Below are 27,880 nucleotides of genomic sequence, written 5' to 3'. Positions count from 1 at the left end.
AACACAACATGATCACCCGACCACATTCTCTCTTATCTAACCGAGCAAACAAAGTCAAGACCCAATCCTTAAAAGATTTGTCAACAAAAGGAACAAAGGCCAAACCAGCAACCGCCAACAACTCTGAACAAACTTACAAGTAACCAAACAGTGCAAGATGGAATCACTTGCCAGATGATACACTGGACACAACAACGACACTTCCACATGCTTCGACTTTAACTAGACTCTAGTTAGAATGCACCCATTTATGGATCGCCACAAAAAATTCTTCGCCTTCGGTGGTAAACACATCTTCCAAAACTTCTTTCAAAACCTCATCACATCCTGATCCACCCTTCCATCCCTCTCCTCTTGTAAAATTTTGAACGACCTCTTCATAGTACTATCACCAGTTTTATCAAACTCCCAAAATAAATAATCTTCCATAATCGATTTTGAAAAAAGAATACCAAGAACAACGATTGCATGTCTTTTAAAATAAAATTCCTTAACAACATCACAATCCCAAACTCGTTCCCTAATAATAAAAAGAATATTAACCTTCTCATTTACAAGCCAAAATAACCACTAGAAAGTCTTGGATTAATTTCCGCAAGAAGCCAAGGATCTTTAAAAATATAAGTACTTGCACCATCATCAATACCCTTCCTAGTTCCTTTTCGAAGTAACTCTTGGGTCTCTAAAAGACTCCGTCAAATAAATTTAGGATTGCTCCCAAGTTGGGCAATGAGAAAATCTTCCTGCTATTGAAGCTATAGATTCTATATTTATGATTAGCGCTCCCACTCAATTATACTACCATGTTCCCAAGATATAAGTATTGGGCTGATCTAATTGGTCAACTTTAACGAACAAGTCAAAGAACACAAATAATACATTTAAGCCAAAACCTAACCATCTCAAGATTAAGATTTATTAACCTAAGATCAACTAAGTAATATTGACTTAGAAATATATAACGGTAAGTTTATGATATCTTATCCAATAACAATATTGATCCAGTCTGTTGTACACTCCATACATCCGATACTAGCATATTTTGCCAATGTCCTGAAAAGTACATGCCACTTATCCAAGGTATAAGTAAACTTTATCGATGATTATCATGTCAGTGTAAATCCAGTGTACTGACATGAGACTAAATTTTGAAACATATAATCGTGATTATTTTCTACTGTATTGATAACACTATAATCACGAATAACTATATGTTTTGGATTTAATATAATTTATACATTAAACATATAATTAGAAAAGAAATCATGTGAACCATGCAACATAAAATGATTTTTGATATTTTATTAATTAACAAATCTGATTATATTGAAATAGGTTTTATTTTGAGCATAAATCCCAACACTTATGGACTGTGGATTACCTCCTAGGCAGTAGTTGGCCAGTCCATCATTATGTCGCCCAAAGAAAGGTAGATCAATGTACCTTCCAGGATTGTTGCATAAGTAACCTCATCGAAAAAGACAAGTCTTAAGGAGGGCCTAGCTGGGTGGTCAATATGCCAATTAGAAAGAAACAATGGCAGGAATATCAAACAAGGCTACATGAGCCTTGAATTCTTCTTCAACAAACTTCCATAAATATCTCAAATTGAATCCTACAAATACAGATCTGATTGATTTACCGGAGATAGTAGAAGCTTCAATATATCATAACTGCACCTTCGAATATCAGAATATTTACCTTTTGATCACTCCTTTTACAAAGCTAATTGTAATAACCCTTTCCCTATAAATAGTAAATGAATTCACAAGGGGAGGGAACCTAAGATCATATTCTCGCATTTAAGAGCATTTTACTAAAAGATATTCTCTATAAACACTTTGAGAGCTGTAGCTAGAATTCACTCTGTCAACCTTAGTGATTTGCGTGTCATTATCTCACAATCAATACAACTAAAAGGGAAGTAGGTCATTATCCATATACAAAAGGGTTGAACCTCTATAATTCTTGTTTATTCTTTTTATTTATTATTTTAACTCCTTATTGGTGATTAATCAGTGATTATTTGACTCCGAGTCAGTTGACTATTTTCCTAGTGAACAATACCAATTAAGTTATGAGCAAAAGTCCAATTGGCCATATTATGTATTGCAAAATTACAAAGTCTATAGATAAAAGAAGAATTAAAACCTAAAAATAAATTAGAGAGTCTATTACATTAATGCATGTAGTCACATACCAATACTCCAAACGAAATGAGTCCTCTTTAAAGTTTTAATAATTGTCTAAGAATAACTCTCAACTATCACAAAATGGTGTTTCAAAAAAATTACCGGCTCAATGGCTAAAAGACAAGCCACAATTTTGCCAATAAAAGCATCAAAGAAGGTTAACTTGTCCATAGCAATCCACAAAACTCTTCCCAAGTAATCTCTAGCCAATGCTGCCAGACACATTGCCCTATTGTGGTGTGTACTAATACTCTATAATTTATTGAGCATTGTTATGGGACACTAAGGTACGTAACACTTATATAACATGACATCTTATAATTAATTATCAATTCTGCATAACTTTTATCAAATTAAAATAAGTGTGATTAATATTAAATTACACTAATAAATATTACACTTTACAAATATACTAACATTTCTCTAATTCATTAGTACCATTATCATGTTCGGAACACTTTCCAACTTATTTTTCTTGTATTCAACTATAAATTTTCTTGTTCTCAAAAAAAAAAAAAAACTATAAATTTTCTAGGTACTCATACACGGACGAAGCCGTGTATAATTTTTTTAGAAATTTTTACATCAAAAATCTAATTTACTCAATTTATTACAAAAAAACCCCTACACGCTTACATCATCATTTTTACTTTTCCTCTTTCTTTTATTACAATTATACCACTTACATATCAATTCCATGCATGCAGCCACGTCATTGATTGATGACTTATATCAATCACACCTTACATCATTCACTTATCTTTTTCTCTTCTTCCCTTTTTTTTTTTTTTATTATTTTCAATTTCTTTTCAGTTTTTTTTTTTTTTTAAATAAAACCTCCATAGCTGAACTCTTCTCCTCCCATTTGCCAAAGAAAAGTTCTAAAATGGGGTTGAAATCTGTAGCTAATAGGAATAAGACGATAACCCCGATTTTGCTTCTCAACTGTCGAAACGTGAGCAAGCTCCTCCTAAAAAAATCAAAGGTTGCTGCCCAGGAAAAAATTCATCAAGATAATGCTCAAAAAATGATTAAGATGGAGCTGGTCTTCGATCTCAGGTTTGTTTTCGGTTTCTTTTTCGTTTCCCCCCTTTTTGAACTTTTTTTCGTATTTGACATTAGTGTGTTTTGTGTTTATCGATTTTACTATTTTAGGTTTTTCATTTTAACATTTCTTTTAGTTTTGTTTGGTTTTTTAGGGCTTCTATTTTTTTAGTTTAATTTATTTGTTCTTTTTATGAGTTTTTCATTTTTGTTTGTTTAGTCTTTTTCTGTTTTATTTTGGTTTTTTTTTTTTCTGTTTTTTTTTTTCCGAGATGTTTTATTGTTTTTCATTTCAGTTTCTTCATTTGATTATTTCTCATTTTGTAATAGTTTTTTCATAGTTTTTTAATAGTGTAAACACCTTCTGAATGTATTTTTTTGTTTAATATGTTTTTTGTCTAGTTGTTTCCTGTCCATTTTTTTATATCATCAATGGGTAACAATGAGATTTATCAAGGATGTTGATGTTCAAAGAGTTTTTCCTGTATTTTAGTTTGTATACAGTTGTTTTGTAGTTTTATTATAGTTTTGCTACTTGCATATGTTATTTCATTATAAAACTAATATGCAACTATTTTGCACAAAACTTACTATGTACAACTACTATTTCTTAGTCCCCGTCAAATTAAATTCCTGCATAATATATAAACTAACATAAAACGATAATGCAACTATAAGGCAACCAAAACAAAAAATAAACTGACTTATACGTAACTGGTTGTACCTTAATTCGAATTTACTCTTCTTATTGTGTTTCTAAAAAAATATATATATATTGGAAACTAGTAATCAATCAAAATGCAACTGTATATAACGTAGATGTATTATTCATGAGGTTTTTTTTTTAATTTTTCACATCATACATTGTTTTGGATTTGGTGGGAGCTCCAGATCTGTTTGTTACAGATCTACATTTCATGAATATAGATTTCAATATTAGGGAGAGTTATTTTGATCGAATAAAATAGAAAACAAATGTGTAATTTCAGTTTCTTCACAGTTTTTCTAATTTTTTTTCGTCATTTTCTGTTTAGATCATTGCAGGTCTTCTTTTCCAGTTGATTTCGCCAGAATTAATAGTTGTATTTTTATCGTTTTGGTTTCATTTTGGTTGTTTTGCGGTTTTGAAACGATCGCAGTATTTTCACCTTCATGGTTCGCTCTGTACAGCTGAAGGCTTAGTGAATGTGGTATTTTTGTAAATATTTGTATGTGGACTGTATAAATGTTTAATGGGCCGGCTCAAAGTATTTTTGTAATTTTTTTTCCTTTTTTGTATGGGATTTTTACGTGTAGCACCTTAATTTATATCTAAATTTCAAAAATAACGTTAATATCTAATTTAACTTTTCTTTTAACTATTATTAACGTTTTTTATGAAGTGGGCATGTTTCAATACCTGACTAAATATTTGCTGCAAAAAAAATAATGCTTGTCATTTTTTTCCTTCTATTTAAGCCTTGATTCTTTGTTTCTTTATTATATTTTCTCTTTCCTATATCTCACTCTTTTTTTTATTTTTAAAAATAATTTATGGCGACATTATTATTCGATTGACCTTAAAAAAATATCATTGTGATCTACTCTTCAATGTGAACATTTCAAGATATGGGAAGCATATATTTTTTCGTTATTTCTAAAAAAAAAAACCATTTGGTTACTAATATATTGATTAGTTACTATTTTAACATTTTTTTTTTAAATCTTAATTAACATTCATTTTTAAATAGGATGGAAGGTAACAAAGATATTGTTACACAAAACAATAAAAATACATCTTAATCAACATAATATAAACTAATAATAAAAATATAGTTTTAAAATAATTAATCTAAAAATTGAAGATTATCTATGGAATATACTTTTATTTAAAGTGGATCATTTTATGAAAAGTAACCAATTTGTATATCATCGAAATCATAATTAATTTAAATATTACTATAAAGTATACTAAATAAAACTATTTCATATCTATATGCTTATTTGTTATACTATATGAAAACTAATTAATTTTGACTGTAAACTTTAAAGGTAACTGAAAATATAACTTTAAAATAACTAATTTGCAATTTAAATGTTTACAAGTTTTACCAATAAGTTATGTGAGCTTTTTTTAAAAAAAACTTTATTGTAACTTATTAATTTATTAAATAGACTAAGTAACAAAAATATTTTTGCAAAAGCAAAATTAAAAAGTAATGTAAAAGTATTTAAAATAACAAATTAATTTCGTATAATCTAAAAATAACACATAATAAGTTTCAAATTAACAAAAATGTATATAAAATAATTGGTAAATAAAAATAGTAGCTTATTATATTATTATATGACAATCCATTAGTTTCGAAAATAAATATTAAGATTACCTAAATGTATTTTAAATAATGAGATAGCATAATATAACTTAAAAATAGCTAATTGATTATTAAGATATTTATAAATAAGATTTTAGAGGTAACCAAATTGTATCTCAAATTATATAATTTAATAATAAAGTTTTTTTTTTTTTTATGTAAAAGTAACTAATAGTTTATTATCAACATCATAAGTAATCAAAATTTTACTTTTGAAAATCCAAAAAAATAATAAAAAATCAAAATTTAGGATTAATTTCATTTTAGGCATATTATTTTAGAATTAAGGTATTTTTTAATGACGTGGCAAGGTGTTATTGTAATTGAGATTTATTAAGGTATTTTTGTAAATAATTTATATTTTAAGTATATTATTAAAAAAATCCCTTTTTCTATTTTTATGTTTTTTTCCCATTTTTTTATTTAGAAAAAAAAAAATTTAAATCTAAGATAAACACAATTTATTTATTATTATTACTTTTTTAATAAAAAAGATAAAACAAAAATAACAAGCGCGTAGCAACTAGCAAGTAGCAGCTGACAAAAATATAGCCAATAAAATTATTCCACGTCAGCGTACAACGGACTCCATCGTAATTTCAGGATAATAAAACACAGTCACCAAGTTCAAAAAATTTTCCTTTTACCACGTGTCATTTTTCAATTGGTTTTCCGTTACCACCTAAGCCGCAGAGAATATTTATCCACAACTACGAAGCCGACACGTGTAAAAAAGATTCAGTGTTTCGCATCCCCACATTAATTAAGGTGTACCTAAAAACTTAGGCGCATGTAGGGTTTAATACTGTCTTCTCCTACCTCCACCGCTTTCTCTTTCGCAGAAGCTTGAAACGCTCTCTGCTTCTTCCTCTTCCTCTCTTTGCTTCGTTCAACACCCAACAAGACCGAATTACGGAATTCTAAGCTTCAGAGGATTTAGGGTTTTTCTTTTGGCCAAAGAAAGAGCCCAAAAAAAGCTGTTTTTGGGTTCAAATATGGCGGAAAATCTGGTACAGGTATTGGAACCACAATCCCGTTCGGATGGGGTTTTGAAATGTAAGCTTGATTTATCGAAGGGATCTTCTTCTTCTACTCTGTTTCAGAGAAGAATTAAGTTCCATCCAGCGAGGAAGCCCTTTAAGGGATTTCGTAATGGTGGTGGTGATTTTCGGATGGAGACACTAAACCCCAGTAGCTCGGATTCAACCCTACTGGGATCGGTGAAAGTAGGCAAGAAAAGTGATGGGTCTGAGATTTTGGAAAATGGGTTGGATCCAGAGCTCAGTTTTGAAATTACCTTTAGGAGGATTGTAAGTTGTTCTAGTGTCTTGTTGCTATGTTGATTTCTTTTTTTTGGTATGGTTTCAGACGCTTTTGAACATTTTTTTCTTTGTTTTCAGTTTAAATGACTCTAATTGATTTGGTTTTAACGATCACTTTTAACGATTTATATGATTTTGATGAGAGCCTTTGCTTAATTGGTTACAATTTGATTTGTAATAGGAAGACGACTCTTACATTATTAAAATTCTTTCCAGCTTACTTCAAATTGGTAATTTGTTTGAAAAAGTTCATTTTTTTAAAACTTAAATGCTATATTCTTTCTTTTTGCTAATCAGTCTCAGCTATTTTCAAGGCTTTTTCCTTTTTCAGCTAAACTTTTTTTTTTTTTGATATGGGATTCTTGTTTTTACTCGTTTTGTTTTGCTCAATTGCTCTGTTTGATGTAATTGTAATGTTAATTTTGGTCCCAAATGCTTTGTTATTATACAATAAATTTATGGGGGACATAACTATGTTAAACATCTGCCACTGCCATATATGAGTCTTTTTTTCCCTCGCTGGAAGAATTTGTATACCACAGCATAACTGTGTGGATGGATATGGATTCAGGGTGCTGGTTTAGAAAATCTGGGCAACACTTGCTTTCTCAACTCGGTACTTCAGTGCCTGACATATACTGAGCCTTTAGCGGCATACCTGCAAAGTGGCAAGCATCAAAACTCTTGTGAGTGAATCTTTTTTTATTGGAGAGAATACGAAGAACAGTTTCTCCAATCCTATTTTATGTGATTAATTGTTGCCTAGGCAAGTATGTATATTGGGAACTCTGAACAATGTTACAGCTGAACATGAGTAGAATTCAGTTAATGTTATGATTTAATTTCTGACTTAAAGGTGAAAGTCCCTTAACCATCAGAATAGAATGGATGGATGGATCTTATAAGGGAAGTTGCGAACCATTGCGAGAAATATTACTGTTGTGCCAACTTTCAAAGTTGATTAGAGGGTTTTTTTTTTTTACTTAAGCTGTGTGCACGCTTGCATATTTGCAGGATTCTGTACTTCATTTAGTTTCTAATTTGGTTTGTTTATTTGTGAAGGCCATATTGCTGGATTTTGTGCTTTATGTGCTATCCAGAAACATGTTAGTCGCGCTCTGCAATCAACTGGAAGAAGTTTAGCTCCTAAGGATCTGGTTTCAAACTTGAGATGTATCCTTGTTTATTTATTTATTTACAGTTAAGAATAGAAGAGTAAATAATTATTATCTTCAGTAGGTTGGATTGTTATTTCAACCATCCACTCATTTTCGGTCCCCTTTTTCATTTTCATTTTCATTTTTTTTATGATTTCGTAACACTCTTCACGACATAGGGTCTCTAGTAAATATGACTTATCTCTAGCTGGTTTTGTTGTCATCTAAATCTTCCACTCCTTTCGGCCCCTTTCTTTGTGGTTTTGTTTTTGAAACATGTTGATTTCATATAACTTGGAACCTGTGGTCCTTGACCTCCCAAATAGGCATATCTCGGAATTTTCGTAATTGTCGGCAAGAGGATGCACATGAGTACATGGTGAACTTGTTAGAATCAATGCATAAATGTTGCTTACCTTCTGGAGTCCCAAGTGAGTCCCCTAGTGCTTACGAGAAGAGTTTGGTACACAAAATCTTTGGTGGCAGCCTCAGAAGTCAGGTAGTTATCTGAAGCTTGGTCGGAATTGTTTGTAATTGGACAACGTTTCTTTTGGGATTTAGGCTCTGGAAGCCAAGAGTCTTGCACTGTTTGGAAAACTGATGAAAGACCCTCTTCAATTATTAGTTAATGAAATTTATTCCTCTAAGTTTGAAATTTAATTGTCATTCTATTTCTTCAGGTCAAATGTTTGCAGTGTTCATTTCGCTCTAACAAATTTGATCCATTTTTGGATCTAAGTCTTGAAATAGTCAAGGCAGACTCCTTGCATAAAGCTCTAGTGAATTTCACTGCCGCTGAACACCTAGATGGAGGAGAAAGGCAATATCAATGCCAGCAATGCAAGCAGAAAGTTAGGGCTCTTAAAAGGCTCACAGTTCACAAGCCACCAAATGTTCTTACAATTCATTTGAAACGATTTCGTGCACATGATCCTGGTCAAAAGATTGATAAGAAAGTTTCTTTTGGTCCGACATTGGATTTAAAGTCATTTGTCAGTGGTTCTTATGTAAGTAATCTTTTATTAATATTTTTATGCACACTTTTTTTCTTCTCTGAATTTGTTGGTGGGACGATTCTTCTTTTTGTTACAGATTTTCTAGGAATTTCCTCATTTGATCTCAAATGATGCCTCTGTCTTACCCTTGTCATTTTTGCTAGACTTTAACCTCAATTTAGTTAAACTTAGTTACAGCTGAAATGAGCATTTCATATATTCATTACTTGTGTGAGCTTCAGGATTTTGGTTTTCCATCACCACAAAATATCTCAAAAAATATATTTGGATGAGATAGTGACAATTACTAGCTGAGAAAAAGAACAAATGGTGACACTAGAGCCTATGTTAAATTGAACTGCTGTGTGGACTGGATATGTGTATAGCTATGATGTTCCATGCTTTCTTTAGCTGCCCTGTTCTATAACATGCTATAACTTCTAAGATGATGTCTCTTGTACTTTGCAGGAAGGAGATCTGAAATATACACTCTATGGTGTTTTAGTTCATCACGGATGGAGCACCCACTCAGGTCACTATTACTCCTATGTCCGCACATCAAGTGGGATGTGGTATTCTCTTGACGACAGTCGGGTATGATAGATGAAAGAACAATATTAATATATTCAAATACAAAATTTAGAGTTCGTGTGGTAGTTGAATATACGTTTGTTGGTTTTTGTATAAAATCTTCTCAAAGTAGTGGCATCCTTTGTTGGTTTTTGTATCATGTATCTGAAGAAATTATACCCGGTGCCATGTTGATAAACATTATTTGGCACATAATCATTATTTTTATCAACACTATTTTGCTAATTAACTTTCCAATCAATTTGTTACAGTACCACTTCTCTTAGAAGGGTGAGCTTGTTATACCCTCTTAAGAGTTAGAAAGAAAAGAAAAGTGTTTGATTCATTTTCATTTTCTATGGCACGTGGTAAATTAGCTTATGTTTTTCTTTTCGATTTATCAGGTTGTCCAAGTTAGCGAGAAGACAGTCCTTGAACAAAAAGCTTACATGTTATTTTATGTGCGTGATAGAAAAACTATAATTCCAAGGAAACCTGTGGATCTTTCCCAGAAAGAGAATGCTAAAACAAATGAAAATAGAGCTAAAAATTACATGAATTCCAACCAAGTATTAACAAAACCCATTCAAAATGGATCAACTGTAGTTGGATTGAATGGCGTAACCTCTTCTGCTTCCGTGACACAAAAAGATGCACTAAATGTTGGTCCACAAAAGATCTCCCCTTTGAATGAAATGTTGGATCAACCCAAGTTGGAACTATCCCAAACTAAAGCTCTAGTGAAGGAGCCAATGGAAAGGGTTCCTCTTCTGCCCAAAATTTCGGAACAATGCTTGAAAACTGATCAACCAAGTGACAATGGTGATGCTTGTAAGATCGAAACTTCTACTTCAACGGTGGCTACTCACACTAATGGCTTGAAGGAGGAAGAAAGCTTAAATAAAAAGTCTACTGTTTCAGTTGTCACATCTCCCATTGTAGAGGAAATTCAGAGCTCTACCCCCACTACTGACCAAATTACCAACAAGATTTCCCAGGAGGTAAGGGGTGTTCAATTCTCTTATTTCATCTTACCGCTCTTTCATTGTTAACTAGATTGTAACTTTCTTTTTGTGTGCATCAGCAGATTCCTACATTGCATGTGGAGGAGTCAAGAGTGGCTTTGCTTAAAGCGCCCACTGGTTTACAAGACCAACCAAACCGTGAAAAAAGCTCGGTATGCCTTCAATTTTTTTCTCGAGTCTGTTTATAAATTTAGTTATTGCACTCAAACTCTGATCATATACAAAATATTGAATATCGTTTTTTCTCAGGTTGAAAATATTACGAACTGTAATGGTGCTGAGAATTTGTTGGATAAGAAGGCTTGCAATTCTGGTCCAGATTCCGTCCTTGATGAGTCAGTAAAAGCTTCTGGCACATCAACGGTAACGAAAGGATCCCTACACGGGGAAGCTTCTGATTGCAAGTCCCAGAAAAAACTAAAGAAGAAACTTTTAAGGCGTCAGGTTGCGAGCATGAGTTTTCGCTCAAGCATGTTTTTGAGGGCATCACTGGCTGTACGGAAGAAAAAGAAACATAAAAAGAGTAAACTCATGCCCTTGGATAGCAAGAATGGTAGCAAGGAGGTTTTATCTAATAGTGATTGCTTCCCATCAGATTTGGGGCCATCTACATCTGAGAAAACCCCTACTTCTCCGAGAAAACAAGACAATTCTGGTGCTAGAAAAGAAGCAAATCGTACTCCCACTACTGAAAATGAAAACACCTGCGGTGATTCCTTGAAAACAGCCGTGGATGGATATCTCCCAGAGAGAAATGGTCAAAATGGCTCTGTTCTAGCTACAGATGAGCAATTGCAGAAGAATCAGATCTCAAGGGAAACTGTCAGTTCGCACTCGCAGGACTCTGAGAGAGAGAAGATGCAAAATGGCTGGATGGATGTGCTTACCCATGGTCTGTCGGAGACAGTTGGTAAGTAGTTTTCAGAAAATGTTCTCTTTTAGCCACGTTATCTATTTGGTAACAATCGTACCAATTTTATCTCATTTCATATGGACCAGATGCAGTACTTAGTACTTACTTCTTTTTGGCTTGTGAGGTGCTTTCTATCTTAATTTTGCTAAACAAATTGTTTAGAGACCCAACTTGGTTTGACTTAATTGTTATCCTTGTTACTTAATTACAACATTGCCAAAATTCGCAATGAAACACCCAACTCCCACAATGTGGTGTGCCATCAATCTTTGCTATTTAATTATTTTCATGTGGGACTCAGATGTTGCTAGAATTTATGACACATCATTGTGTGTAATTTGAATGTGTCTCAATCATTACTCTTTAAGAATGTTTATTTAGTCAATGCAGTGGTGCATTGATCAATATAACCCTGTGCTAAGTTTTTATCTTCTTCTCTTAGATTGGGTTTTCATTGTGTGAATTATCTAAATAGTTGTTGGGTTGCTTATTTGACTTGTATATCTTATGCAGTCGCACGTTGGGATGGAATAGAACTGCCTCCTCAGGCAGTAGAATCTGTTGCTGCTAACAATGTCAGCATTGGCTATGTAGCAGATGAATGGTATGTGCTTCATCTTGTTCACTAAAAGGTGTTAATCGAATTAGTTTTCTTAATTGTTATCCATTTGCGAAGATAACAAGCACTTTCTCTTTTTACAGGGATGAAGAGTATGATCGGGGAAAGAGAAAGAAGGTAAGGCTATCCCAGCATGAATTCGGTGGAGAAAATCCTTTCCAAAAAATTGCAAGCAAGAAAACAAACTTCAAGAAGGTAAAGATGGATAGGTTCAGATCCGGAAACCAGCCTCTGAGGATATGATAAATCGTGGTAAGTGGAGCCACGAGCACATTTTTTTGACACATTTCCTGATAGAAACTCTTGCTTTTGTTGATCTGAAATTGTGAGAGATAGAATTGAGTGTTGGAATTCCTTAACTTTTTGATTATTGGAGAGAGGGATTGTTGGGTGGTGAGAATATGTTATACCTTATTTTGGTGGGGAAAGGTCTTTCATGTAGAATATTGTACTAGCTTAAGGATGGTTTATCCAAGTGATGAACTGAACTGGTTTAATCTTGGTCAGTAATGTACTTTTGAACCACTGATTAGAGGAATCTATTAATGTGGTACTTCTCTTTTAGTTCAAGAAAATTTTGGTTCTGAATAAGAAGATGAATATCACATTCCTCATTTGATTTGATGGTGCAACAAATTGATCCCAAACTTGTATAACATTTATATTATATTCTTTTGTTAGTGTGTCTTGGTGTAGTTTTGATGTAATTTCTAATCCTTATTATGCTATTATTAAAATCAAGTGTAGGACTTTGGTCATGTTTTGATACTATTTGAATGCATGTGATAAAAGTTTAATTTTATAGCTATTGGCCCTAGTAAAGTTCTCTGTATTTGATTTGTTTCTTCTACAAACCAAGGCCAGGTAATATTTTTACCTACTTCCCATTGCTCTCTGATTAGATCCATGCATGGATTCGTTGTTTGCAAGGCTAGGAACCTCCTTTTGCTTCAAGATGGAGTCTAAACTAATGAAGACTTAGTATTTTGCTAAATAAAAAAGTTTGTACTGTTAAATGTTTATATTAGAGTCTCGACGTATAAATGTCAATTTAATTAGTTTTAGCCTTAAAAGGAGAAAAAATTCTTAAAGAAATTTGGTTTATGGGCCTTGCGGTGACCCGCCCCTAATGCGGCGGGATTCCCCGTCTAAATGGGGAACGGGGCGGGAACGGGAATCAAATTTTGTCTCTGAATGTTAAACGAGACGCGAACTCGTTTAGGTGGCGTTTGGTAACACTTTTTTAATCTGTTTTTTGTTTTTAAAATTAGAAAAGTGAAAATATTTTTTAAAAACATGTTCTATTAAACTGTTTTTGCTTTTCAATTTTTTAATTGAAAATTAAAATTTTAAAAACAAGAAAAATCACTTTCAATATTTTTTAAACAGTTTTTTTTCTTAATCAATATTTTGGACTCCGACACGACCCAGACCCAAATCCTCTCCCACAGCCCTTGTGTTGAACCCGATCTTTGACCCGGATCCGAATTTGACCCCGGACCTAGACCCGCTTAAATAAAATAAAAAAAATAAAAATAAAAATAAACTTTACAGAACACACTTTTGTTTTCTAGTTTTTAAATTGAAAAACAAAAGTGGTTACAGAACGTATTTTTGTTTTTTAAAAACAAAATTTTTAAAAACAAAAATTTTACTTTCATTTTGTGATTAAAAAATTAGAAAACAAAAGTGTTACCAAACGGCACCTAATTTATTAATATTTTATATATGCATTTGTATTTTTTTTTAATATATTAATATTATTTTTATAATTTTTGAAGTTGTGTTTCGTATAATAATTAATATATTGAATAATAAATAATATGTAATATTTTATTAATTTAATCATTTTATACATTTAAATTTTTAAAATAAATTTTATTTTTACAATAGGGGAATTCTTGTCCCGTCCCCGCCCCATTAGGGGATTTCTCGCCCCGTCCCCGATGGGGAATAAGCGGGGATGGGGCAGGGATGGTTAAAATTCTTAATGGGGATGGGGACGGGGAAAGTACTCCCTGCTAATTTCCCGTCCCGTGTGCATCCCTAATAATTACATAAGACACTATTTTTTGTAAAAAAATTATATTTTTATGTTTAAAGTATTTTTTTTTATATTTTTACGGTTTTCTATAAAAATAACACGAAAACAATAAGAAAACTATGTAAAAGTAACATCAAAATAACAATAAAAAATCAACAACAAATTAATAAGTGTACAACATCAAATGACCGTATTTTTTGTAAAAAAAATTATAAAAATATTCAAAATTCTATGAAACCGTATTTTTATAATTTTTTTTTTATTGTTTGTGTGTTTGTGAAATAATCCCTTTTAATGAAAAAATGACCCTAAATTTAATGCTCTCACCAAAGATTTTTTCTATATATATATTATATAGATCAAATATGTGATATTAATCAACGTATATGTGTAATATAAGTATATACACGTAAATACAATAAATTGAGTTAGGATTTAGATTTTTTACGTGAAATGTACAATGATCGGGTTAGGGACCAATTAGACAACACCAATTACCAACCTTAAATATATAATATTTGTTAGATTATGAATTAGAGAAATGCTAAAAGGGCACCAGTGGTGCTTAGTACCCTCCTATATGTATTGGTTCAATTAAGTATCGAGTCTCATATAATTTATTATAATAGTTTTTAGGAAGTATCACTAGCCAATCGCAATGTCACATGTCGAGAAGGTGCTAGACACCACTGGTGCCTAATAGCAATGCTCTATGAATTATGACAGCTGACCCCAAATTAGTGTAAAATGAAGTTTCACAATAATGGTTTCTGTCGATCTATAGCTTCTAACAACTAATTTTTGTAATGTGAGCCCAAAAAAAAGTAAATAAATATGGAGAAAAAGAAAAACACCAAAATTTTCCAAATCTGCACTGAACTATTTATTTTTGATGGGACAATTTTGGAAGTAGAAAAATATTAGTGACAAGTGATAAAGATTTACAAATAATGGACCACAGGCTTTGTCTGCCCATTAAATGTTATTTTTGGGTTGTACCAATATTGGCCCACAATTGAGTCCCCCAATGCTTTGGGCCTATAAATCACTTTCTTTTCAATAGTGGCAACCTTAAAATATTACACTCTATACTCTTTTTATATTGTCCTTTTTTATTTTTATCCTCTTTTTTAAAGTCTATCATTTTTACCTCTTTTTTTAAACATTGTACCAATTTTGCCCCTGTCACTTCAAGATACTCTCCATGTGACTCTCTTATGTCAGGGTATTTTGGGTACAATACATATAAAAAGAGGTATGTTTCAAATAAATATAAAATTAGAGGCAAATTTGGTTAATTGATTAATAAAAGAGGCATTTTTCAACTTATCCCCTTAAAATACTCATAACTGTTTATTACAAAAATTAATAAGAATAATTATATAAAACTATAATTTTTATATTTTTAAAAGTTATTTTTTTTAAATATATTTTTAAGGTATTCTATAAAAATGCAAGAAAATAACAAAAAAAATACTAAAAAACAAATATTAAAACAATAATAAAATAATATCAAAACAATATAAAAAATAATATACAAATAACAAAAAATAAACAATAAAATAACAAGAATATAATACCGTATTTTATGTAAATAAAATTTAAAAAATGGTAAAAATATTAAAAATTCCATACAGTATTTTTATAATTTTTTTTGCTATTTTTGTATGTATATATATATATTTTGAAATTATCCCAAATTAGGATGCACTATTTTAGTACTTTTATCCTTTTTTCTTTATGCTATGCCTATCACACGTGCAATTTTTTTTTTTTTTTTCCAATTTTATACCTTTTTTTTGTGGTTTTATTATGCCAAATTATATGTATAATTTAATTGGGAGTGATTTGTCTTTATATTCACTCAATTTTAATATATAATTAATTTTTATTGTGTATAGATTCTAAGCTGATTATATACATAAAAATAAATAGTCATAGTCCATCTCTTAATATTATGAAAGACATTTCAGTCAAACAATGTTTCAAATCATAGTCTATTAATACCTTTCAAGAGAACAAAAATAAGAGTAGATTGCTTTCAATAACATTATTATAAATTAATTGGTGACAATCCAATTTCATTTATTAAATGGTAGGGAGTCAAAACTTTCAAGATTTTTTTTTTTTAAAAAAATAAAATAAAATAAAAAATTATTACTCGAAGGGGAAATGATGGATGCTTTGCAATTTTATAAGCAAATTAATTTATTATTAGTCAATATCAAGCAAATTAGTTGTTTGCCACAATCTTTTATATTTATTTATTTTAGGAATGGCAACCCTTTCTTAATTTGCGGAATAAATTATGCATTATTTAAAGAATGATTTGAATGTGTTAATATAATAAATAAAGACTGAAAAAAAGAATTGAAGAGATATGCATATATTATTCCAATCTAATTATAAGTATATAATTTGTTTAAATATATTATAAGTATATAGAATTTCTATCATTATGAAATCTTTGTCTTTTTTCACATAAACATATATATATATATAGAAATAATAATAATGATAAAAAAAAAATTGTTAAAAATAATAAGTTTTTCAAAAAAAAAAAAAAAAAATCATATGTGCATTTGTTGGAATAAAACGCAAAATATATGTATCTTAAAAAACAATATATAGTTTTATATACAATTATCTCAATCTATCTATGTATATTTATAAAAAGTTAAAACACAAGTTAGCCACAAAACACTTTAAAATTATTTTAAATATTAATTATAAGGCAATTGAATATTCATTTATCAAGGTTCTTAATTTAAGATTTACAACATTGTAATTTATTAAATAAAATGTAGATCTTAATGATGTGTATAACTAATTTAAATTGGGACTATTATTTTTATAACTACAAAAGAATTTTCTATATTATAGAATAATACCTTATAATGGTAGCACAACTAGCTAGCTTGAAGTAGATAAATATTTTATGGTATATAAAAATATAATATTGTTTAAAGATATATATATCAATATCATTTTATTGGATATTTTATAGTATATAAAAATATAATATTGTTTAAATATCATAATATAATATGTATATAATATCATTTTATTAGATATTTTATTTAATAAATTTATTCACACCAAACACATCATTTACCGAATAACTCATTCTATTCGATTATTAATACATATTTATGTTTGTACACATTTTTCTTTTTCTCTTTATGGTTCTTATAATAATAATAATAATAATAATAATAATAATAATAAGTTGGAGTGGGTTTTTATTGAAGAATAAGTTTAATAATAAGATGTTTATGAACAATAAGTATAGAAGAAGATTTGAAATAATTAATAGTGAGGATATAATATTATGTGTTATGTATGGATTGAGTGGTTATTACTCACAGTCTCCACAATCCTCAATCAAATGAATGTCAAAACATATAATCAATTCAATAATAATGTTTCTTTCTTTTTTCCAAAATTGCTTTCCTAAGATGTTTTTTTTTGGAAAATTTACATTTGGAGCCTTTATTTTGATCTAATTTCCTTTTTTGCCGTGATCTATTATATTGGGTAAGTTTACCGTTTTTTATTACCGTTTTATATTTAATTATCATTTATTGAGCCACGCGTTTCCCAAGTGACGTCAGACCAAGTGTTTTCACTTCTTATCCATCATCCCACGTCTTGCATCTCACGCGCGTCAGGGGTATCACGTTTTTTGATATTCATGATAATTGCTCCCTATTTTGTAGACTTGTAAGTATATTGTCTAGTTAGAGGGAGGGAGCGGTTTATAGGGTTTTTTAGTGGGTTTCTTTTTTTCAAGTTGAGAATTTTCTAGTGTGGGTATTTTTTAGAGAGAGTTTTGAAATTCAAAATTTCTCTCTATTTAGTGTGGCAGTTTCATAGAGGGTTATTCATTTGAAACTTTCTCAAAAAAATCTGATTGTAAATGGTTAATACTCGTTCTTCCCTTTCTCCATCTGGTTCATCGAAGCTTCTTCTTGACAAGTTAAAAATGAAGAAAACGATTTCTGAAGATGACAATGAAGATCTTTCTGGTGGTTCTGAGGGCTCTGGTGATGTTTCTGTTAAGGAAGTGAAGAGGAAGCAATATAATCGTGGAAACAAGAAGGTTACTGACGATCGGCCTTTGAAAAAATTAAAACAAGTTGTTGAATATGATGAGGACTTCTACGACAGTGATGATCTAGAAGTTGAGAACAATGAATCGATGAAGGTATGTGTTCTTATTTTTGTTTATTTTTCAGTTTTTTATTTATTTTTTATGAGATTTTTTGGATTAGGTATTCTTTATAACTTTTTCTATTATCGATTTAGGTTTTGTTGTTATTTTTTAATTTTTTTATTGATTTTTATTTTTCATTTTGGTAGTTGTTTCTTGTTTTCTGAGTAGGGTGACACTTATATATATATATTTATATTTTGTTTTCATTTTAGGTTTGTTGTTTGAGATTCTTTTATTTCCTTTTCATATTCTTTGTTGATGCTATTTCATCTTCAATTTTTGGGCATATTCATTTGTTAATTTGATGTTGCATATGTATGAGTGGATTTTCTTTTCTTTTTCGTTTTTAAGTTTTATCTGTTAGTGTTAATAGTGTTGTTTTGGTTTGTATATTTAAGTTTTAGTTTGTTTTTTTTTTAATTTTTTTGTTTTTTTAGTTTTTTTTTTTTTTTTTTATATTCAAGTTTATTTAGGTGTTTATTATGTTTATATTTTTTTTTTATATGATTTAGTTTATTTTGTTTGTTATTATGTTATTGTATACTTTACTATTCCTACAGTTTCTTAATTCACACACTTACAAATCAAGCACAATACATAAATGATTGGCATAGTTGTTGGGGAAATTGGTTCCGTCGTTTGTATTTTTGTTTATTTTTTTCAATTACATTTATATTAACAAATCAAGCACAATTTACAGAAATGATTGCCGTTATTGTTAGGTGGTTAATATTTTTGTATATGATTTAGTTTATTGACATATATGGCCTCTCGTGAATTATAAAAATATAGTAGAGTAGATTATATATAAAGAAAGAAAAGAAAACAACATGGTTGGACACATGATTTTGTAGTTGGATCAACAACGGTCCACCGGCAGTTGACCAAATTAAAATCTTGTAATATATATATATATATGAACCATTTTTATTTATAAGTCACACACAATCACGGAGTACTATTCATATATATAAGTAAATTTAGTATCAAACCTTTTATTTGATGATATAAATAAGAGAGAGAGATTTGTTGTTATTGTTAAACTAACTAACCATTTAGATTTTAGAACACCTCTTTTTTTTTTTGTTATTGTTATTGTTAAACTAACTAACCTTTTTTATATACTTTACTATTTTCACGAGTAAACAGTAATGTTCTGTTTTTTTTTTTTTATTATTGTTGGTATGTCAACTGTTTTGTTTACATAGTTTTCTTTGTTATTTAGTTGTTGGGGACATTGGGTCCATTGTGTTTGTTTTTGTTTATTTTTCAATTACAAATGATTGCCGTTATTCTTAGGTGGTTAATATTTTTGTATATGATTTAGTTTAATTTTTTAATATTTATGTATTTTTGTATACTTTGCTATTTTCAGGAGTAAACAATAATGTTATGTTTTTTCATTATTGTTGGCATGTTGACTGTTTTGTTTACATAGTTTTGTTTATTTGTAATTTTTTATTTTAATTTTTTTATGTGATTACTATTTTAATTTTTTAGGAGTGGGAGTTATATTTCAAGCATGAGGATAGGGTTGGTGGAAGAATAATTTTTTTTCCTAACCATGAAAACAATGTTATTGCCATTATCAATAGTAAATTGACTCCTTCTCAAGCAAAGCTGTTTCGTGAGACATGTTTTGGACATTTTTTGGACATGAATCCAATTGCAATGCAAACTCAGTTGATTCACAGTGCTTTGCACAGGGAGGTACACCAGAAAAATCCTTATGAAATGTGGTTCAAATTTGGTTCTCAAAATTTCAGGTTTAGTTTGGCTGAGTTCTGTTGTGGTAGGTTTATTATGTGTTGGTGATTCTGATATGAGTGGTTATGCAAAGAAGGAGAATGCATTTGTGGATAAGTATTTTAGTGATCAACAAGTAACAGTCAGTGCTGTGGAGGAGAGGTTTAGGTATAGTGATTTTAAGTTGGACGAATACGCTGTTAAGATGGCGGTGTTGTATTTCGTTTCTAATTGCTTGTTCACAAGCCCTAATTCCAAGAAGGTTCCTAATGAAATACTCAATATTGTTGGGATTGGTGATTATGAGAGTTTTCCTTGGGGAAAATTAGTTTTTAAGAAAACTTTACACAACTTGAGGATTGGTTTGAGGGGTGTACCAAAGAAAAAACGGGGAAAGATATTGGTTCCAAGCATATTGATAAGCGTAAAGGGAAAGCAAAGGCTGCTGATAAAGAATCTTCGAGGACTTACAAGTTGCCTTGTTTTCCTTATGCATTTCTTGTTTGGATTTACGAAACTATTCCTCTTTGTCGAAGAATTTGGTTTTTGTGAATATGATAGTGATCCAGAATATAGGATTTGTAGATGGTTGAATGTGGGTCTTCCTAATAATAGTGCTGTTGAGAGGAAAGTTTTTTCATCTCCTAAGGTACATTTTTATTTATTTTTTTGATATTATGTAGTTTACATTTTTTTTTATTTTTTGAAGTTTATTGGTTACTAATTGTGTTTATTTTTTTTTTTTGTTTTGTTTCGTGATAGCTGAAAGGTGAATATATATTTCCTACAGATGAAGAGAGATCAATGCTTAATCTATCTGGTCTTGAGTTTATTGAGAAGGAAGATTCAGATGTTGATGTTGATCGAGTTGGTGCGATTGGTTTACAATCTTCTATTTTAAATGAGTTAAGGAGGGACGTTAAAAAAGTAATTCAAAAGCAATTACATTTTGATGCGTCTTTTGAGGGTTTTACATCAGATATTAAGTGTAGATTCAAGGAGTTGGAACTCAATATGATTTCCCACATAGATTCTAAGATTGATGAAAGTTTGCAATTTTACTTGGATTTGAAATTTAATGACTTGAAAGAAAAGTTTGATGATTTAAAAGCTTCTCAGAGTGTCGTGGATATCCGTGATGATAGTGGTGGTGATAGTGATGATGTGAGTGTTTATCCATTTGTTAATTGTTTAGTTGTCTTACTATTATTCGTTTGTATGTTTATTAATATTTGTTTTAATGCAGGAATCTGGTTTGAAAGATGGTGTTAATGTTGATTTGGCAGTGAAGGATGTAAATATGATTATTTATTTTTTTTTACTTGTTTATTTTTATTTTATAGTTTTAAAGTTCTTATTTTATAATTGATGTGTTTGTTTGTTTTTTCAGGATCTAGTTATGAAAGAGGTTGATGATGTAGATTTGGTTACTGAAAATGTTAAAGATTATTCTATTGTATGTTTGTAAATAGTTTTTTATTTTAATGAGCTTTATTTTTTTTTTTTTGCAATATTAAGTAGTTTTATCTTTTTTATGATTACTTAGTTTTTCTCATATTCTTTTTAATTATTTGTTTGTAACAGGATCCTGTTTTAAATCTTGCTGAAAGTGGTGGTGTGTTGGTTAATGAGGGAGACACTGTTGTAGAGGTTTTGTTCATGTTTCCTTTATAAATATTTTGTTGTTTACAGTTTTGTATTTTATTGTTAAAAGAAATTATTTTGTATATGGATATGATTTATTAAAAGACTAATTAATATGATTTATTATTTGTTATGTTTAATTATTTTTATTTATATCATTATTATTTTCAATATGTTTAATTAGGGTGAAGGTTTACAAAATGTTGGAGATGGTGGTTTGGTTAAAGAAGGACACACTGCTTTACTGGTAATGTTTTTATTTTCTATTTGATTTTGTGTTTTTATATAAAAATTTGTTTACATGTAACTGTTTACAGGTAATGTGTTTTACTGTTTACATATTTTTTGTGTGTTTTCTATAAGTTTTGACTTTGTTTACAATTTTGTTGTTATTTTATGTAAATATTTTTATATTTTTATTTAAGTTTATGCTTCACAATAAGTTTTATATATGTTTTGTAGGGTGATAATGATGATGTTCCAAGTTTTGATATAATGGGTTTTCTTTCATCTCAGCCCGATGCTAATGCTGATAAAGAGAAGAGGAAAAAACAAGATGAAGATGATCATGCTAAGTTTAAAGATTTAAATAAGAAATCAAAGGATGATGAAGATGATGGTGATGACCAGGTAACCACTTTGTATATTTTATTTTTTATTTCCTTAATTTATTTTTTTTCATCTTTTTATTTTTTATTTTTTTTTCTCATTATATGTTAATTTCATTTTTTAGGGTATGGGTGGTGATCTTTGTTTCTTCTATTGTAAAAGAAGTTATAAAGGGAATTAATGAGGGTGATGACAAATCTAAAAAAGGTGGATCAGTTACCAAGGATGATGTTGGTGGTGAAGCAAGAAAAAATATGGTTGATTCATCTGCAATTGATGTTGTTGTGGCTGGTGTCATTGGGTCTCCTAACTTGTTTGATAGTCAAGGTACAGAAGATAGTATTACTTTGTCAGCCATGGAGATCATTAATGAAAAAATTGAAACCATTGAAGGAAGCCTGAAAAAGGTACGTATAATGTTAATGGAATTAACAGTTGGTCAAAGTGTTTCTTTTTTTTGTTTGTATATTGGTTTGTTTATTATTGTTTATGTATTAATCTGTTTGATTTTGTTTCTAGGAAAAGAATTTAGAAGCTAATTCTTATGAGTTTGCAAAGAGGGTTCCCAATATTGGATCTGCATTGAGGAGTCCATTTACATCTGATTTTGGTTCTATTGGGAGTAGTAGTAAACCAAAGGGAGAACAATCTAAGTTGCTTGCTTTTTCTTCAGTTGCACTTGACCGTATTGATGATCTTCAGTCTAAACTTTTTGAGCAGTGGTTTAAGGTCGGTTTCAATGATAGGAACAAGATTAAAAAGTTTAAAGAACGTGATAGGAAATTGAAAGTCCCGTTGGATTTTGCAATTATGAAGATTGATGATAAGATGTGGTTTTATGATTTGCTGACTCCTGGAAGAAATTTGTCATGCTCGGTTAGTCCATTTATTTTTTTTTATTTTTATGTTTGATTTTAAATGGGTTTTTACATTATATTTGATTTTTTATGAATTTATTTTGACTTTTTTTTTTCTGATGCAGCATTTGGATGTTTGTTTTTACTACTTGAGAAAGGAGATAAAGTACAATGAGAGTGTAAACTCTTTTGTTAATACCACTGATTGTTTCTTTGCTGCCCAGATTTTTGAGATGTATAATGAGTTTGTTAAGAATGATTGTGACATTGAATCTGTTAAGAAGGACAGCAAAGCTTCTGTATACGTAGCTGGTTTTGGTATGTATTGCAATAGAAAATGGATTGAATTAGATAATGTCTTAATGCCTATTAATCTGATTGATTTGGCTCACTGGATTATGTGCATTTTTGACATACGTTTGAGATGTCTTAAAGTGTGCAATTCTATGAGATTTGGGAGGTACAAGAACTCAGAAAAATTGGTTCGTGCTTTTGCTGTCATGTTGCCTATTTTGTTGTCACATGTAAATTTTTATGATCAAAGGAAAGATATTGATAAGAGCACAAGATTTTTTCAAGGAAAGAGTGAGACAGACCCTTTGGAAATTGTTATCGTTCAAGATTTGCCTCAACAAGAGCAGTGGTAATCTTTTTTTTTTGTTATTTTTTTGTTTTTATGTTCTTATTTGATTATATTCGTTTCTGTTTCTTTTTTGTATCTAACTGTTTGTTTTTGATTTGTCACAGTGACTGTGGTGTTTTTGTTATAAAGTACGCTGAGTATTTTATTCATGGATTGATTGACAAGATTCCGAAGGAGTTGGACATTCCTTTTGTTCGAAAGAAGCTGTGTGTTGAGCTCTTTGTTCATGCTAAGAAGAAGGAAGTGAGTGGTTATGAATCACCTTCAGAGTATCCTGGGAGGATGGAAAAGGATGGAAAGAAAAAGAAGTAGTTGTTTAATGTAGTTGGAAACACTTTTGTTTCTTGTTGTTTTGATACTTTTGTACGGGTTATTATTGACTAGTTTGGGTAGTTATGAACGTTAAACATATTAACCTTCTTTTTGCTTGGTCATTTTGTCAAACGTATGTATGGATATTGGAACTATTTTCAGTACCTTTAATATGATATTAATGCAGGTTGCTTTTGGAGTTAAGTTTGAAGTTTTTTTTTTTTTTACTAGATGTGTAATATAATGTAAGATTATTATGGAATTTTATCAGTTTGGTTTTTTGTTAATGTTAGTATGTATTTTTTTTTGTTTGTTGTATTCTTTTTTTTTGAGTTTGGTCTGATTAAGTTGGTATTTTTCTTTTTTCAGGTTTTGTAAACCGTTGCATATATCTTCTGTTTTTTATTTATATTTTTTGGAAAAGAGGTACACACTTTCAAATCATAGAGGTATTTTTGTTTATTTTTTCAATTTATTATGTTTAAGAAATTAAGTTAAATAATATTGATTACATTTTTTTTTACTATCAAATTAACAACTAAATTGTTTATGAAAATGTTAATTAAGAAGATATTTTTAAAATAGTTTTGTAAATTATAAATCAAGATTCAAATTATTGGTTTTTTCTTTTATATTTTTGAAATCATTATATTTACAAAATATTTTTGTTATGTTTATTTTGTTAATTTTCGTAAAACAGTAAGCACATTTGTGTTCATCTTTATTTATTTATATGAAGGTATTTAAAATGAAAAATCAGAAGTTCTTAGTGTTCCTTTATTTTGTCTTATATTTGTAAAAATAAGAAATCTGAAAGACATTTTTTTGTTGTATAGTTTGTTTCTAAAGTAATTTTCTTCTCTTCAGTGGATTTAGAATTGCTTCATTTTTGCAAGACCGTCGATTATGTCCTTTTTGGTTGCATTTTCCACACTTGACTTTTGTTTTTGTGTCCATTGCTCCTTTATATCTATCTTTCTTTGGCCTCCCAGCTGGTCTTTTATATTTTGGTGGATGTACTGTGATATTCTTCACATCCTCTGGTATATTCCATGATGTTGCTTCACCTAATGGAAGTATGCTATCCTCATATGTTGACATGAAAGCTTCTTTAGTGTAGTAGTAGGAGCAGTATTTGTAGCAAGAGAAGTTTCTTTTGGCTAGTACAGCCATTGCATGCGAGCAAGGCATTTCGTCATAGTCAAACTTCTGACACGTGCATGTTTTGTTTTCCAGATTTACTATGTAGGAGCTTGTATAATCGTGCACTTTGTATACAAGAAGGTTAGCTGTCTCAACCTGCATGAAGAATTTATACAGGTTTTGGTTATTATATTTTTTTCAGAAATTATTTGGTTTACTGTTAATGTTTTTTTTTTATATTTTTCAAACAAATTATAAAATTTAATTTAAATTAATGTTAAGCGTACTTTGTATTTTAAGCCCATTTCTCTTTGTTTCTTGAGAGCCTTTTTTGGAATATTTGCCAAAGTAGTGTCCGTTTTCAAGGCTCTATTTTTGTTTTCCCAATACCATCTTTGTACCAAAGAGTGTAGACATTCTAGTAAGGTTACAACTGGTAATTCTCTTACTGATTTGAGAGCTGCATTCACTGACTCTGCTATGTTTGATGTCATTGTTTTGTATCTTTTATTCATGCTGTATAGCCTTGTCCATTTATCATATCCAACTTCATTGGCCAAGAAATCTCTTATTCTTAAGTCAATGTTGTCCAAATCTTGCATGCATTTCTCAAATTCTTCTATAGTGTAAGCTTTCGAAGCTCCATCAAATGCATGTTTGAGCTCATCTCCTCCTTTTTTGAATTTCATTTTTAGATTTTTGAGCAAGTGATAGCAACATACCCCATGCATTAGGAGTGGGAAGTTTGACTTTGTTGCTTTGTATATACTCTCATGCCTATCCGAGATTATGCATTGTCCTTCTCTTTCTCCATATGTTTCTTTTATTTTTTGCATGAACCAATTCCAGGAGTTGTCATTTTCAGAATCCACTATTGCGAATGCAAGTGGAAATATATGCCGATTTGCATTTTGTGCATTTGCAGTCAATAGAGTACCTCCATATTGGTTTGTCAAGAATGTACCATCTGTGACTATTATTGGGGTGCAATGTTGCCAACCTTTGATTGAAGCTCCTATAGCGAAGTATAGATACTTGAATTTACCATCTTCATCAGTAACAAGATCTGTGATTGTTCCTGTTACATAAGTAACTTTTTAGTTTATTTTATTATTGAATATTTTTGTATACTGTTTTGAATATATTTTGATGTTTTATGTTAAATTATTAATTTTTTTTTTCTATATTAGTATACTATTAAGTTTTTTGATTTACGATATGCAAGAGTATAAAAAGAATACCTGGATTGGATATTTGCATCATGTATAATATGGATGGTATTTCGCCATACGATTCTTGTGGGCAGCGTCTAGCATCCACCATAGCTTTTTCTCTTGCTCTCCATGCTTTTTGGTAGGATATTGAGACACTATAGTCATCTGCAATGTCGTCTACAATTTCATTTGGAGTGTAGTTTCTTTTTGGGTTGACAAATTTGTTTTTTATCACATGCCCAACTAGGTTGCTTGTGGCTTGAGGATGGTTTCCGGAGGTGATATCTAACGAACATGTATGGTCATATTTTATCTTCCTAACTTTGAACATTTCTGTTTTTCCATGTTTTGAAGCTAGGAAACTCCACTTGCAATTTTCATCAACACAAACGATTTTATAGTCAAGAGTTGATGATCTCTTCACCTTGAATGGCTGGTTTTGTCTAATTGAGTATAGGCTGATTGCATTCTTCAGTGTTTGCTTGTTTGAAAAGACTTGGCCAACATGTATTCTGTCAATTTGAGGATTTGTAATTACATGGTTTATCTCTGAACTTGTTTGCAGTGCTTGTTGTGCATGATCATAAGCATAATCTGCTACCAATTGTGCATATTCTGTTCTTGTTGGTAACTGTTCAGTACACTGCATACTTGTTTCTCCAATTTCTAAATAATTGTTGCTGGCAAGACATTCAGGTGATGCTGATGATTCAAATGTGTTTACCATCAAAGGGTATCTTGTTTCATCATCATTTTTCTTCCTTATTTGATGGTAGAACTTGCAGCCATTGTCATCTTTGATGGTTATAGGTGGTATCCCTTCTTTAATTTGAAATTTCACTGTAATTCCATACTTGTTTCTGTCTATTGATAAGGTTTCATAGATCTCCTGTGCAAGAACATTATAGGAACATTTTATTGGGATTAGTATACCTGCCACTTCATAATCATTGTATGTTGTTTTGTCTACCCATGTTCCATTGTAGAAAAGGATGATTGTCATGGGGTCCATTGGTTCCTGTGTGTTATCATATACATATTAGTTTATTTATTATTTTTTTTTAATGAAATTTTAAGTATTTGTGAAAATTAATGTAGATATTTTTTTGCACAGTAATTATGTTTTTGTTTGAAAAAAAAAAAAATCGATGAATTGCATTTAGCATAAACATGAAGAAATTGCACTGTGAATAGGAAAATTTATGATCATGTTATTTGTAATGATATTTCTTAACAATGTAATATTACAACAAAGATATAG

The 27,880-nt window shown here is 30.2% G+C and overlaps 5 protein-coding genes across 6 annotated transcripts; 4 read left to right on the top strand and 1 right to left on the bottom strand.

The window, feature by feature from the left end:
* Positions 1 to 6,385: 6,385 nt before the first annotated feature.
* On the top strand, positions 6,386 to 12,874 carry LOC115725321 (ubiquitin carboxyl-terminal hydrolase 23). Of its 2 annotated transcripts, none has more exons than XM_030654802.2 (11): positions 6,386 to 6,900; positions 7,484 to 7,598; positions 7,975 to 8,085; positions 8,396 to 8,568; positions 8,750 to 9,076; positions 9,533 to 9,658; positions 10,039 to 10,635; positions 10,722 to 10,811; positions 10,909 to 11,569; positions 12,086 to 12,176; positions 12,275 to 12,874. In XM_030654802.2, exons 1-11 carry the CDS (start codon positions 6,586 to 6,588, stop codon positions 12,432 to 12,434), a joined length of 2,766 nt encoding a protein of 921 aa, XP_030510662.1. In that variant the 5' UTR covers positions 6,386 to 6,585; the 3' UTR covers positions 12,435 to 12,874. The 2 variants fall into 2 exon arrangements, with proteins under 2 accessions (XP_030510662.1, XP_030510661.1); XM_030654801.2 differs by having other exon boundaries at positions 6,390 to 6,900; positions 10,719 to 10,811.
* A 4,504-nt stretch (positions 12,875 to 17,378) lies between these two features.
* Positions 17,379 to 20,266, top strand: LOC133039136 (uncharacterized). Its single transcript, XM_061117962.1, has 2 exons — positions 17,379 to 18,442; positions 19,952 to 20,266. The coding sequence occupies exons 1-2, from the start codon at positions 18,155 to 18,157 to the stop codon at positions 20,264 to 20,266; spliced, it is 603 nt and encodes a 200-aa protein (XP_060973945.1). The 5' UTR covers positions 17,379 to 18,154.
* Positions 20,267 to 20,273: 7 nt separating this feature from the next.
* On the top strand, positions 20,274 to 22,575 carry LOC115694920 (uncharacterized). Its single transcript, XM_061117961.1, has 7 exons — positions 20,274 to 20,846; positions 20,960 to 21,361; positions 21,444 to 21,491; positions 21,588 to 21,653; positions 21,782 to 21,847; positions 22,026 to 22,088; positions 22,304 to 22,575. Exons 1-7 carry the CDS (start codon positions 20,274 to 20,276, stop codon positions 22,559 to 22,561), a joined length of 1,476 nt encoding a protein of 491 aa, XP_060973944.1. The 3' UTR covers positions 22,562 to 22,575.
* Positions 22,576 to 22,599: 24 nt separating this feature from the next.
* Positions 22,600 to 26,248, top strand: LOC133038996 (uncharacterized). The gene is made up of 4 exons (XM_061117760.1): positions 22,600 to 22,857; positions 22,970 to 23,326; positions 23,433 to 23,950; positions 24,055 to 26,248. Exons 1-4 carry the CDS (start codon positions 22,705 to 22,707, stop codon positions 24,260 to 24,262), a joined length of 1,236 nt encoding a protein of 411 aa, XP_060973743.1. The 5' UTR covers positions 22,600 to 22,704; the 3' UTR covers positions 24,263 to 26,248.
* On the bottom strand, positions 25,106 to 27,631 carry LOC133039135 (uncharacterized). Its single transcript, XM_061117960.1, has 3 exons — positions 26,647 to 27,631; positions 25,693 to 26,483; positions 25,106 to 25,561 (listed from the first exon to the last, which is right to left on the bottom strand). Exons 1-3 carry the CDS (start codon positions 27,629 to 27,631, stop codon positions 25,106 to 25,108), a joined length of 2,232 nt encoding a protein of 743 aa, XP_060973943.1.
* Positions 27,632 to 27,880: the final 249 nt, after the last annotated feature.

This window comes from Cannabis sativa, chromosome 6 (assembly GCF_029168945.1).
Source record: "Cannabis sativa cultivar Pink pepper isolate KNU-18-1 chromosome 6, ASM2916894v1, whole genome shotgun sequence".
Lineage (NCBI taxonomy): Eukaryota > Viridiplantae > Streptophyta > Magnoliopsida > Rosales > Cannabaceae > Cannabis > Cannabis sativa.
Note: the sequence above shows the minus strand (reverse complement) of the source record. Positions and strands in the feature narration are given on the sequence as shown.